The following is a 14,037-nucleotide window of genomic DNA, read 5'->3' as shown; positions in this document are numbered from 1 at the left end:
CCAGTGACCACTGCGCGTGCGCAGTGAAGCCCGGCCCGCTTTGCATGCTGGGCTTTGTAGTTCTACCTACTTATCGTCACGTAGAAGGATGTGGGAGACTGGACTACAACTCCCGGGAGGCCCTGCGCGAGCGGCGCCTGCGCTTTGTTGACCCAATGCCCTATCGCCACGGTCAGTTTGCCAACATGGCGGCGGTGTGGTGAAGGGAAGCGAGAGAGCGCGGGGGGGGGATGGTGGCGGGGAACAGGGATTGCGGCCTCTGAAAGAGAGACACACGGACGAACAAATACAGGGAGATTGTTTCAACGGGAGCAAGCGATACGAGGGAAGGAGAAGAGGCGGCGGGGCCGGGGCCTGAGCAATGGAGAGGCCCAGGTTGGAGCAGCTGCTGCAGTTCAGAAGGTAAAAGAGAAAGGAGATCACACTGACCCTTAGAGTGCCACACTGACCTTTCAACTGCCCACACTGACCCTTAGAGTGCCACACTGACCTTTCAACTGCCCACACTGACCCTTAGAGTGCCACACTGACCTTTCAACTGCCCACACTGACCCTTAGAGTGCCACACTGACCTTTCAACTGCCCACACTGACCCATGGACTGCCACACTGACCTTTCAACTGCCCACACTGACCCATGGACTGCCACACTGACCTTTCAACTGCCCACACTGACCCATGGACTGCCACACTGACCTTTCGACTGCCCACATTATTTTCCAGACGTCGCTGGATTCCGGGGAAGTGCCGGAAGATTGGAAAGCGGCTAATGTTACGCCGTTGTTTAAGAAGGGTGCCAGGCAAAAGGCAGGGAATTATAGGCCGGTTCGTTTAACGTCTGTTGTAGGTAAAATGTTAGAATCCGTCATCAAGGAGAAAATAGCGAGGCATCTTGAGGAGAATTGCTTGATAGAGCAGACGCAGCACGGTTTCGTTAAGGGGAAGTCGTGTCTGATTAATTTATTGGAATTCTATGAGGATGTGTCTAGGGTGGTGGATAGAGGAGAGCCAGTGGATGTGGTCTTTCTTGATTTTCAGAAGGCGTTTGACAAGGTGCCTCACAAGAGGTTATTGTAGAAGGTCAGGGGGCATGGAGTTGGGGGTAGGGTGTTAGCATGTATAGAGGATTGGCTGTCAAATAGGAGGCAGAGAGTGGGGGTCAATGGGTGCTATTCGGATTGGCGGTTGGTGATTAGTGGAGTGCCCCAGGGGTCGGTGCTGGGGCCTCAGTTATTTACCATTTATATAGATGATCTGGAGGAGGGAACCGAGTGTATGGTGTCGAAATTTGCTGATGACACCAAGATTGGTGGAACGGCAAATTGTGCGGAGGGTGTGGAGAGTCTGCAGAAGGATCTAGATAGGCTGGGCGAATGGGCCAGGAACTGGCAAATGGAATTTAATGTTGGTAAATGTGAGGTTATCCACTTTGGTAGGAATAATGGTAGGAAGGACTATTACTTACGTGGCGAAAAACTGCAGCATGCGACGGTGCAGAGGGACCTCGGGGTCCTTGTGCATGAGTCGCAAAAACCCAGCCTGCAGGTGCAGCAGGTGGTCAGGAAGGCTAATGGGATGCTGGCCTTCATAGCGAGGGGGATTGAATATAAAAGTAGGGAGGTCTTGCTGCAGCTGTATAGGGCACTGGTGAGGCCGCAGCTGGAGTACTGTGTGCAGTTTTGGGCGCCGCACTTACGCAAGGATATTTTGGCCTTGGAGGGAGTGCAGAGGAGGTTTACTAGGCTGATGCCGGAGTTGAGGGGGTTGAACTATGAGGAGAGGCTGAATAAACGAGGCTTGTACTCGTTAGAGTTTAGAAAAATGAGGGGAGATCTCATTGAGACGTATAAGATGTTGAATGGGATGGATAGGATAGAGGTGGAGAGACTCTCCCTGCTCAGAAAGGACAGTAGGACTAGATGGCACAGCCTCAGGATAAAGGGGGGATGGTTTAGAACGGAGTTGAGGAGGAACTTCTTCACTCAAAGGGTGGTGAATCTCTGGAATTCTCTGCCTGTTGAAGTGGTGGAGGCTGCCTCGCTCAGTATTTTTAGGACACGGGTTGATAGGTTTTTGATAGGCGAGGGGATTAAGGGTTATGGGGAGAGGGCGGGAATGTGGAACTGAGCCACGACAGATCAGCCATGATCTTACTGAATGGCGGGGCAGGCTCGAAGGGCTAGATGGCCTACTCCTGCTCCTATTTCTTATGTTCACACTGACCCATAGACTGCCACACTGACCCTTTGACTGCCCACGCTGCCCTTTGACTGCCAGCGCTGACCCTCGGGCCGTCGACGCGATAGTAAATTTATTCCAACTCTTTGCTTTCTATCTGCTAACCAGCTTTCAACTGCCTCAAAACACCTCCCGCGATCCTATTCACTTTAACGTTACATGGTAATCTGCTATGTGAGGCCTTGTCAAAAGTCTTCCGAAAGCTCTACTAGTTACATCCTTGAAGAATTCTAGTAACTTGATCAAGTCTGATTTCCCTTTCATGAATACATGCTGACTTTGATTATATCGCTGCTTTCCAAATGCTGTGCAATGACATTCTTGAGCATAGACTCAGGCAACTTTCCTATTCCTGTTAGGCTCACTTGTTTATAGCTTGTTTTGTTTTCTTCATACCTTTTTTGAATAGCAGGCTTACATATTGTAGGAACCATTCTGGAGTCCAAAGAATTTAGGAAAATGACCACAATGGATCTACTATTTTTAGGGCTACTTCCTTAAGGGCTCTGGGATGAAGATGATCAGACCCTGGAGATTTATCTGCTTTTAGTTCCATTAATTTCCCCAAAACCATTTCTTTACTAATACTGATTTCCTTCTGCTCCTCATTAAAGCTTGTGTTTCTCAGGTCTTCCAGTACATTATTTGTGTCTTCCTTTATGAAGACAGAAGCAAAATATGAATTTAGCTCCACAGTCATTTCTTGTTACCTTTAATGAACAACCCATTTCTGACTGTAAGGGGCCTACTTTGTCAATCGACTTTGTCAATCTTTTTCGCTTTCCATACCTATAGAAACGTTAGCAATAAATTTTTATGTTCCCTGCTAGCTTACCTTCATGGTCAGTTTTCTTCTTAATCAATCTCTTGTTCCTCGTTTGCTGAATTTTAAACTGTTCCCAATTCTTAGGTCTATTGCATTCACTTGCCAATTTGTATGTTTCTTTGAATCTAATACTATCTCTAATTTCTCTTGTAAGCCATGGTTTGACCACAGTTCCCTTTCCACTCTTGCGCCAAACAGGAACAAACAACGTTTGGTATTCACCTGTTTGTTCTTTGAATGCATGTCCTCTGTCCTTTTCAGTAATGTTTCTTAATCCATCATAGCCAACTCATGCCTCATACCATCATAGTTACCTTTATTGAGAACCCTGGTCTTAGAATCAACTACCTCACTTTCCTCCTTGACAAAGAATTCTATCATATTATGATCACTCATCTCCAAGGTCTCTCACAACTAGATTGCCAACTAATCCTTTCTCATTGCACAACACTCAGTCCAAGATGCCTGTTCCTTTGTTGGTTCCTCAACGTACTAATCTAGAAAACCATCTCATGTAACTCCAGAAATTTCTCCTCTATAGCACTGTGATTAATTTTATTCACCCAATTTGCTTGTAGATTACAGTAACCCATAGTCACAGATGTTTCTTTATCACATCTGACTTTCTGTCTAATGTTATTCCCAACATTACCACTGCAGTTTCGTGGTCTGCATCCCACTCCCACAAATGTTTTTTGCCCCTTGATGTTCCTTAACTTGACTCATACAGATTCAACGTCATCTGTGCTAATATCTTCCCTCAATATTGTATTAAACAACCAAAATTGAACCTTAAACCGATCAAACAGACATTTCAAAGACAAAAGCAAAATACTGCGGGTGCTGGGATCTGAAACAAAGACAGAAAATATTTGAAAATCTCAGCAAGTCTGGCAGCATCTGTGGAGAGAGCTCAGCTCTAACAAAAGGTTATTCAGACTCGAAATGTTAACTCTATCTGTCTCCACAGATGCTGTCAGACCTGCTGAGATTTTCCAGCATTTTCTGTTTCACTTCAAAGACACACTGAAGCTCTCTTTGAAATGCGACAGCATTGACACAAATGACTGGGAAGAGCTGGGAAGAATTGTTCATAATGGTGACACTTTGTCGGATCCCCTGTATGGTTTGCTCCAGTTACAAGACTTCATTTAAGATGTTTAAGACTAATTGTGCTACGCTTTAAAGTTAACATTAGGTAATTTGGTCACATTTTAAAACTCAGCTTGGAATTCTGGGTTTAACTTAGAAATTGGCTACATTCTTTGAAAGGACACTAAGGTAAGTAGGCTTTCTCACAAGATAAACAGTGTTTCATGGTCACAAGTGCCAATTGCTTATGTAGCTAGAGACCGCTTGTACCCAACTCTTTAAAAACACATAACTGAAAAACTATATTGTTAATAACAGCTATGTTTTTGGTCCAGTTGGTATTCGGTTGCTGTTTTGAATTCTGTACAAGCTGTTGCTTCTCTCTCTCTGTCTCGCATATCAGTAAAATTCTCTTTCGCTTTCTGCAAAATGCTAATATAGAAGTTTCCACTTCAAACCAGTCGTGCTCAAGTTTATTCTGAAGAAGAAAATAGAGTCTATGTTGTCCATCAAGATGCATCGTGATTTGTGTCTCATCGTCACAATGCTGAGGCAGAGAGATGGCAGGGAAGTGAAGAAAAGGAAGCAAATCCTGCACTTCGGATTCCACCTCATTCCATACCCATGGGATGTCGTGCCCCATGCGCCCAAAGATTTGTAGGCCGAGAAAAGGCTTGTTCCGTCACGTGAAGACCCTGGTAGAAGTGCACATCACTAAATGGATATTCTCCTTGAATTAAGGGACAGCTGACAATTGAAATTGTGGGGCAGCACTCACTAATTGGACGTGAATATTGATAAAATTGATGAGAAAAAAGCTGTATCGAGTTCGATTTTGTTACAGATATAAGATAATTGGCAAAAGATGGAAATGAGAAGGAATTTTAATTTTCCAGAATGCCCTACCTTAGAATGGTGCAAACGGTTTTGGTAGTAACTTCCAAATGAAAATTCGATAAATACGTGAAAGGGCAAAAAAATGACAAGACCTAAGGGAAGGAGTGGGATTCATGGACAGTTCATCCCAGTGTCCTGACAAAGTCCTCAAGCATTATCACGAAAACTAGTCATATAACATTGCTGTTTGTGGGAGTTTGCTGTGTGCAAATTGGCTGGCATGTTCCTCCGTTACAATAGTGACTACAGTTCAATAGTTATCCATTGTGAGTCTAAAGCATTTTGAGTTGTACTATTGTCATAAAAGCTGCAATATTAATGTAATAAATGGGGCCAGTGGCATAGGGACACAGTTCAGATTTCACCATGGCAGCTGCAGGAGTTTAAATTCAATGAATTAATAAATCTGGAATAAAATGCTAATCTCATTAATAATGATTATGAAACTATCGGATTGTCATTAAAAAATGGGTTTACTAATGTCCTTCAGGGGAGGAAATCTGCAAAATTAGGTGATGCCGCACACAACCATGTCATTGACTCTTAGTTGCCCTCTGAAATGGCTGAACAAACCAGTCAGTTGTGGGTGAGCCAGGATTGTCTGCAACAAGGCAATGAGGATAGGCAATAAATGCTGGCCTCGCAGTCCTATAATGACTTTGTCTCTGTACGTCGACTCACGATGGACCTATTATCAGTGCTGCAGAACTCACCAGCCTTCGACTGTTCAGGCACTTCTCTGATTTTCAAATGTTCAGCCTTGGTGCTTTTTATCATCTCTGAAAGTGGGATAATGTTGCCAGGATATCTCTGAATCTGCCGGAGACAGTGCTGGCTACTTTGCCATGTCCATGATAGAGACCAGAGCCTCCAGTGAACAGCTTGCAAAGAAAAAAACTAAAATCTGGAACAAAGCATTATAAAGATGCATGTAGCTACAACAATCAACAGTTCTTATCACTACTTTCCAGAAGGGAAGTTTGAGGTTAACAACATATTTATTTGCCACTGCTTCTTTGTTGCAGTGGAATACTCTGCACTTGAGTGCTCAAAGAAGCTCAATGCCGTTCAGGACAAAGCAGCAGGCTTGATTGGCACCCCATCCATCACCTTACACAGACACACAGTGATGTCAGTGTACCATCCATAATGTGCACTGCAGCAACTCACCAAGGCTTCTTTAATATCTCCTCCAAACCCTGCAATCCCGCGAAGAACGAGGGCAATATGTTTATGGAAATGTCATCAACTTCAAGTTCTCCTCCAAGTCAAGCATCATTCTGATGACCTCCTTCATGCCTGGGTCAAAATCCTAGAACTCTCTAACAGCACTGTAGGCTGGAATCTTTTTTATCAGCAAAATCTATGGAGCCTGATTTAACTCAACCAAAGATGTGCTGGTTAGATTGCATGTTTTCCCCGTATCTGCATCAGTTTCCTCCCACAACCCGGAAGATGTGCTGGTTAGATCCTTTAGTGTAACCCGAACACGTGCCAGACTATGGTGACTAGAGGATTTTCACAATAACTTCATTGCAGTGTTAGTGTAAGCCTTCTTGTGACTAATAAATACATTTTTACTTTGGCCATGCTAAATTGCCTCTTACTGTCCCAAGATGTGTAGGGTAGATGGATTAGCCATGGGAAATGTAAGGGGTTGCGGGATAGGGTGGGGAACAGAGCCTGGGTAAAATAATCAGAGTCAGTGCAGACTTGATGAACTGAATGGCCTCTTCTGCACTGTTGGGATTCTATGATCCTCTGATTGCCTAGCTGACGTTTGAATAGACCAATCACAAAAATTGTAAGTGTCATTAAACCGAGACTAAGCTCCCAACACCTTTGGTTTTCTGCGCTTCGACAGCTACCAACTTGTGAACATTCTGGGGATGGTACCTAGCCAAATGCTGGCTTTGGTGCCAAATTATTCTGCCTCATACTATATATGCCTTGAGATGTGTTCTAACCCCCTGCTCCTACACAGCAGGGTGTGTGCTTTCACACTATGCAAGATTTTTGCTGAAGTGTTTTGACTTTATCTACCGACTTACCTTTACACTTTCTGGCTCATAAAAACACTTAACCAATGGAGGCCTAAATCACAATTTTCCCATCTTGTCAACTATCCTTGCCCAGAATATAATCAACAGGAATGAAAATAGGAGAAATGTAACCAACTTAAAACAAAAGCACAGCTAGTCACAGCATTTTAGTAATTGACACCAAAATCCAAAATAAGGATTTCCCAGGATTCAGGACAAGGTACTGGAGATGGAACTTCTCCAAGTGTCTCCTAACTTCTGACGCCAATTTAACCATATATCCCCCACTTACCACCTGCTTTTTTAATATTAAAAACAGAAAATGCTGGAAAAACTCAAGCCTGGCAGCACCTGTGACAAGAGAATCTCGGTTAACGTTTTGAGTCTATGTGGCTCTTCTTCAGAATGAATGGGCTCAAAATTTTTCTCTCTCCATAGATGCTGCCAGACCCGCTAAGTTTTCCCAGCATCTTCTGTTTTTAACCTCAGATTTCCAGTATCCACAGCATTTTTCTTTTTTACCCATTCTTGTATTTAATTTTTGCAGAAAGCTCTTAACCATCTTTTATCTCCATTCAATTCACAGGTTACCTACAGATGGTTTTATCCTGGCCCTGCTCGTGCTCTACACTCCCTTTGGCATCTGTTTGATGCTTCTCAGGATATTTATTGGGCTTCATGTGTTTTTGGTCAGTAGTGCTCTCCCAGATGGTCTTTTGCGAAGGTATGGGTCTTTTTCTCTCTCCACAATTAAAGCTTAAATAAAAATAAATTAGGGTCCACAACTGTGTTTTTTAATTTACTTTACCTGTATTTTACTGGTGGCTGCTAAATGATGATTCTAACATTGGGCAGGGTAATAAAGGAGAAAAAGGAAAGAGGCCTGAACAAAAAGGCAGAAATGGCTGATGATTGACAAAAGTTGAGAGCTGGCATAGAATGTACAGAGCAGGAACAGGTCATTGGTCCGAGCCACCCTGCTTTATATAATCTTATTGGTGTAACCTTCTCTTCCTTTCTCCAAAATGTACTTCTCTGACTTCCCCTTAAACGTATCTATAAATTTCATATGTATACAGAAGAGAGGCTGAGAGACCTTACCTGCTGCCTTGCATGTTGCATACAACATGTGACCCATTTGAATCTGACCTGTGCCAAGGTGTAAAAAGGCAGCTTTCTGGACTGTAATAGCATGAGAGGTGATGTCTTTGATTTGATTTATAATTGTCACATGTATTAACATACAGTGAGAAGTATTGTTTCTTGCGCGCTATACAGACAAAAAATACCGTCCATAGAGAAGGAAAGGAGAGAGTGCAGAATGTAGCTAGCTAGGATATAGAGAAAGATCAACTTAATGCAAGGTAAGTCCATTCAAAAGTCTGACAACAGCAGAAAAGAAGCTGTTCTTGAGTTGGTTGACGCGTGACTTTTGTATCTTTTTCCCGAAGGAAGAAAGTGAGAGAGAGGTCTTGGGGTGCGTGGGGTTCTTTTTGCAGGCTTCTTTGCCGAGGCAGTGGGAAACGTAGACAGATTCAATGGATGGGAGACTGGTTTGCGTGATGATTGGGCTACATTCATGACCTCTTGTAGTTCCTTGCAGTCTTGTACAGAGCAGGAGTCATACCAAGCTGTGATACAAGCAGAAAAATGCTTTCTATGGTGCACCTGTAAAAGTTGGTGGTCGTAGCTGACATGCCAAATCTTCTTAGTCTTTTGAGAAAGTAGAGGCATTGGTGGGCTATCTTAACTATAGTGTTGGCATGGGAGGACTAGGACAGGTGTTGGTGATCTGGACACCTAAAAACTAAACTTGAAGCTCTCGACCCTTTGTACTTCATCCCCATTGATGTAGACAGGGGCATGTTCTCCTTTATGCTTCCTGAAGACAGCCTCCTTTGTTTCGTTGACATTGAGGGAGAGATTATTGTTGCCTCACCAGTTCACCAGATTCTCTATCTCATTCCTGTACTCTGTCTCGTTATTGTTTAAGATCCAACCCACTACAGTGGTGTCTTCAGCAAACTTGAAAATTGAATTGGAGAGGAATTTGGCTGCACAGTCATAGGTGTATAAGGAGTATAGTAGGATATTGAGAACACTACCTTGTGGGGCACTGGTTTGAGGGTGATGGTGGAGGAGGTGTTGTTGCCTATCCTTACTGATTGTGGATTATGAATTTGGAATTTCAGGATCCAGTCGCCGTGGGAAGTGCCAAGGCCCAGGCCATGGAGTTTGGAGATGAGTTTCGTGGAATAATGGTATTGAAGGCTGAGCTGTAGTCAATAAATAGGAGTCTGACATAGGTGTCCTTTTTATCTCGGTGTCCCAGGGTTGAGTGCAGGGCCGGAGAAATGGCATTTGCTGTGGACTTGTTGTGGCGGTAGGCAAACTGTAGTCAAACTGTGGACACTCTGTGGTTGAGTTCATTCAAGACTGAAATGATACATTTTTGAGCATGAAGGAAATCTAGGGGATTGGGATAGGGCGTGAATCTGGAGTTGATGAAGGAGTTCAACCATGAATGGTGGAGCAAGCCTGATGGCCATATGCTCATGCTATCAGCTGAACACCTCCATCGAGACCTCAATGAAGGAAGAAAGCATCTCCCCACCACCTTGAGTGTCACTTTGGATAGGCATTTGTGTGTCGAGAATGAAGAGCCACTGCATTAGCAGAATGCCTGCCTTGTGCTAACAGAATCTAGTGGACTGACTTGTGATGTATCATGTCTTTAAGAATTGTATGGTATGTTTAAAATTCAGCTGTTTTGCTGAATGATAGTTTGTCTAGAAAAATCTTTAAATTAGTAGTTAGTAGAACTAAGTAACTACTCATTTTAGACATGGAGTGTTTGTTTAAGCAGAGCTAATGCATTTTTGTTTGCTTGGGTTCCCTCTGGGGTTTCAGAGTAGAGATTTGATTAGGTTGATTGACAGGGACAGAGCCACGTGCTTAATGGGAGAAGTTAAGCTTGCAGGAAGAAATGAGTTCCAGTTTCATTTTTGATACCAACAGTTGCTCTCTGGACTGCCAGAAGAAAGCAATGTCTCTTTGTTTCTTTCTCTTTCCAGAGGTGTTCCAAAAGCTCTAGGACTGTTAACCTAAGACAAGCAAGTATGCATGTGTTTTGCTAACTAATTTTAAAGAGAGATTTAAGTCTATACAGGAAATTTTGCTGGATTGAATCTCATTGCGATAGGTTAGTAGTTAAGAATTGCCGTCAGGTTTAACTATTGTTCAATTGTTAACAGTTAAGCAAATTCATATGTTACAATTAAATTGTGATGTTAAACAAAGTTTATTTTGATAAAAACTTCTTAGTTTGTCAGTAGAATCAGGCCTGGCGTGAAACATCTTATCCTCACACAAATATCAAGACGGAGAATTGTCGGGATCTAATCTGGCTTTATAAAATACCTTGGGGTTTTTTTAATCTGGTGCCTTCACACCACAGTGTGCCATAAATTGTGTAAGCATTGTAAACTATTACTTTTGAGGGTTCAGACACTGCTTTACAATCCTATGTTTAATTGTGCTTGTAGCCATCTTCCTGATGGTTTCGGGTGGTTGTAGAGGAGCGCATGGCATTATTTGAAGAAATCCTGAGAACGTCCTTCTCGGAGCCCTGACTGATGTTCTCTCTATGCAGTGCAGCAACTCGGGAGTTTCCTCGAGGGCCAGCACAAGGCTTTAAGTTACCACAGGTGTGGTGTTGCGCTAAAAAGTCGAAATGTTGGCCCTCAAAAGGATACATTGCACACAATAAAAATAATTAGAGGAGACTTAGATCTTAATGGTGAAAGCAGATTAGTTCAGTCGTTATTACATTTCAACTTTGCCACTATTTTACACTGTGAGTTTCTACAATTCATCTTCAAATTAAGCCTCTGCTGCAGTCAGTGTATAGTTTATTTTCAGTTTGCAAAGAGGATGGAAATCACTGGATTTCTTGTGTGAAATTTAGCAAAGGGAAGAACATTCAAATATTGCAAAATGTTTTTGTTTTAATATACCTACCTCTCGCCGTTAGTTGCAGTGTAGTACTGAGACAGTGTTGTACTGATGGAAGTGCCATCTTTTTATGTGAGATTCTAAACTGAAGCCCTGTTTACCCCTCAGGTGAAGGTGAAAGATCCCAAGGCACTATTTCCAAAAAGGGCAGGGGCTTTCTTCTTGGTATCCTGGCCAATATTTACCCCTCAACCAACATCACTAAAAATCAATTGCTGTAGTCGTTCTTGTGGGAGCTTGCTGTAAGCGGCTGCGATTACTATATTTTCATAAATTACAACAGTGATCTCACTTCAAATTTGGGATGTCATGAAAGGCACCATCGAAATGTATGTTCTTCCTTTAAAACACAGACACCTACCATAAGTATAATTTATGCTGTTCCTCCAACAGCAATTATACAGGTTAGATACAAGGAGTCGCTGGAAATTTGCACTAGCTAAAAGGATTAGAAAAGTGTCAGTATTTTACGTGTCAGGACTGTTTCTGTCCATTAATCTCTCTCTAGCCTTGTCCTTGCTACGTATTTGCATACTCATCTATACTTTTCTTTTCCCTAGCATTCTCTGCTTTTTTTCCATATTTTTGTCTGCATCTGTCTGCAATAAAAGGAAACCAAACTACATGTGGCAAAATAAATGGCAAATGCTGGAAATCTGGTGAAAAAATTGAGTTAAAGCAATAAAATTGCGCAGAGTTTGCATTGGACATTTGGCCCATTGTCTGAGCCTGCCAACCAGTGATGTCCCTCTTTCGACTCCTGCACACCACTGTCCTCATCTAGTGAAGGAAATGGTGGCTTAATGCTTTGGGCTCAGACGAAGGGTGACCTCCTGAAACATTGACCTGTCTTTTGTCTTCAGGTGCCGATGGGTCTGCCTTGTATTTTCAGCTTTTTCTGTCCTTGGTTAATAAGTTTGTACCGTAGAGGCATGAACGCTTCCAGGCATAGTTCACAAGAAGACTGATGACAGCTTTGAGCCTACCAGATGTATGCTGGTATGTATTTTGAAAGCGTGTTAGAGAAGCTGTAATCAAATCCTTTATATATATGTAGTAATATTCACATCCATCAGATATCTTGATGAGCTTTACAGCCAGTGAGTTACTTTGAAGTGTAGTCACCTTCACACTGTCAACGTTTGCAGAGTCAATTTTGAGATTCCACAAACACAATAAGGGGAATAAAAAGGAAGAACTTAATTTCTGTGCACACACCCCCAAAATGCTTCACAATGTGACAAGTCAACTAACACACAGCAAGTTCCCATAATAGGAATTAAATTAAAGATGTAGGTGTTGATTGAGGGATAAATATTGGGCAGGACACCAGGAGAACTACCCCACTTTGTGAAATAGTGTCATGAAATTCTTTATGTTGATTTTCTGTCTCATCTGAAGGAACTCCCTCAATACAGTCTGATCTTTTGACTCCGGGTTGCAAGTGCTAACAGCTTGGCTATAGCTGATGGATTTCTTATTGGTTATCTTCTAAAATGGGATGTACCTAATTTAGACAAGCAGACATCAGCACCAAAGAATTCCAGAAATATGATAGAGAGGGGAGCTATTACGGTCAAGTTGGTTGTTTGCAATAGCTGCCCCAAGTCTGCAAAAACAACTGAAAAACAGCTGATCTGGCAGTACCTCAGCAGAGAGTTAATGTTTCAAGTCCGTTATGTTTGGATAGAAGCAAGCTGATTAGGATAGGTCATGTTAAAGGGCAAACAATATCCAACTGTGTTCTGGGTGGTGAATCTGGTATATCTCGTCGTGCAAGTTACCATTCTCTTCAATTACTCTGCTTGAAGTCTGATGCAGACATGATGGGCTGAATGGCCTCTTTCTGCATCATAGCTTTTCTGTGATTCTATGTGAGGGCACTGCAGCAACTGCTGGACGAAAACCTCAAAGTTATGTTGTAGCTAATTAGCTTACATCAGAGTTCCAAACTTTAGAGAGTGGGAAATAAGGCAGGGTTTCTCACTGATGGGTAGTAAATGTGTGTTAAATAAGTCCCCACACAAAAGTGTTTATCAATATTGTGTGCAAGGCATTTTCCACTAAAATTAGTTCCCATGTCTAAAATGGCATCTCGCTAACCCCAGCTATCGTTAGAGTTCAGTTTCCATTAGCCATTGTTTAGAACTGAGTTTCTTTTCACCTGGTTCTGGATAATTGTGTAAGGCAGGTTTGAACTGGTTGATTGTCACAACAATACTGACTAAACTCCAGCTGCTGCTGTAATAATGTGATAGAGCTTGGACTTTATATTGCTCACCTTTGACTAGATAGTCTGGACTTGGTAAGTGAGGTGTGTGTGTGTGTGTGTGTAATTGTGTTTATTAATGTTGCATATATTTTTAATGTCACACCGAAGCCTCAACTGTCCCAAGAAATTCCACTCCCACCCCCCGCCACCACCACCAAATGTTAGTTACTGTGTTAGTTACTGGTGCTATTCTGTTACAATCTAAACCGACATTGAATCATGAAGATTTTCAACATTTGAAAATTTGATGCACCTTGTACCAGTGCAGGCTTGTGTTGATATCGGAACTTCTGCACAGTCTTCAGCCCTAACTCATTTTCTTATCAAACCTCGCAACTCTTTACTTTCAACAGCCTTTCTTCTCTGCTAGCAGATGCAACAAGACATGACTTATTATCTGACCAATGTTGCTTGATTTTCTCCACTATGCTACTCTCTAGCCTTGCCAGTAGCCTGCACTGAATCTCTCTATTATGCATCAAAAACTGCCTCTGCTTGAATAAATGTCTAGCTTATTTTCAATTTATAAAAAAGTTGACTGAAATTAGAAAGAGGAAAATGTCCATTAGCAGGTGTGGTGAGTTGGTTCATTTGCTTTGATTTTTTTTACTTTAGTCATTACTTCCAGTGCAGTACTGAGGGTGTGCAGCACTGTCA

The 14,037-nt window shown here is 42.4% G+C and overlaps 1 protein-coding gene across 2 annotated transcripts in view; it reads left to right on the top strand.

Moving 5' to 3' along the window:
- Positions 1–216: 216 nt before the first annotated feature.
- The window catches only part of aup1 (AUP1 lipid droplet regulating VLDL assembly factor), a 45,908-nt gene continuing 32,087 nt past the window's right edge, over positions 217–14,037 (top strand). Inside the window, exons 1-2 of one of the 2 annotated variants that reach the window (XM_080193472.1) lie at positions 217–402; positions 7,681–7,818. In XM_080193472.1, the coding sequence (XP_080049598.1) occupies positions 362–402; positions 7,681–7,818 (179 nt within the window). In that variant the 5' untranslated portion in view covers positions 217–361. Of the gene's footprint in view, positions 403–7,680; positions 7,819–11,971; positions 12,108–14,037 lie in introns of those variants that run through there. The other variant, XM_080193482.1, reaches the window with a different exon arrangement.

This window comes from Carcharhinus amblyrhynchos, chromosome 1 (assembly GCF_965287045.1).
Source record: "Carcharhinus amblyrhynchos chromosome 1, sCarAmb.v2.hapA, whole genome shotgun sequence".
Classification (NCBI taxonomy): Eukaryota; Metazoa; Chordata; class Chondrichthyes; order Carcharhiniformes; family Carcharhinidae; genus Carcharhinus; species Carcharhinus amblyrhynchos.
The sequence above is the reverse complement of the archived record's forward strand: the minus strand, read 5'-3'. Positions and strand labels throughout refer to the sequence as shown.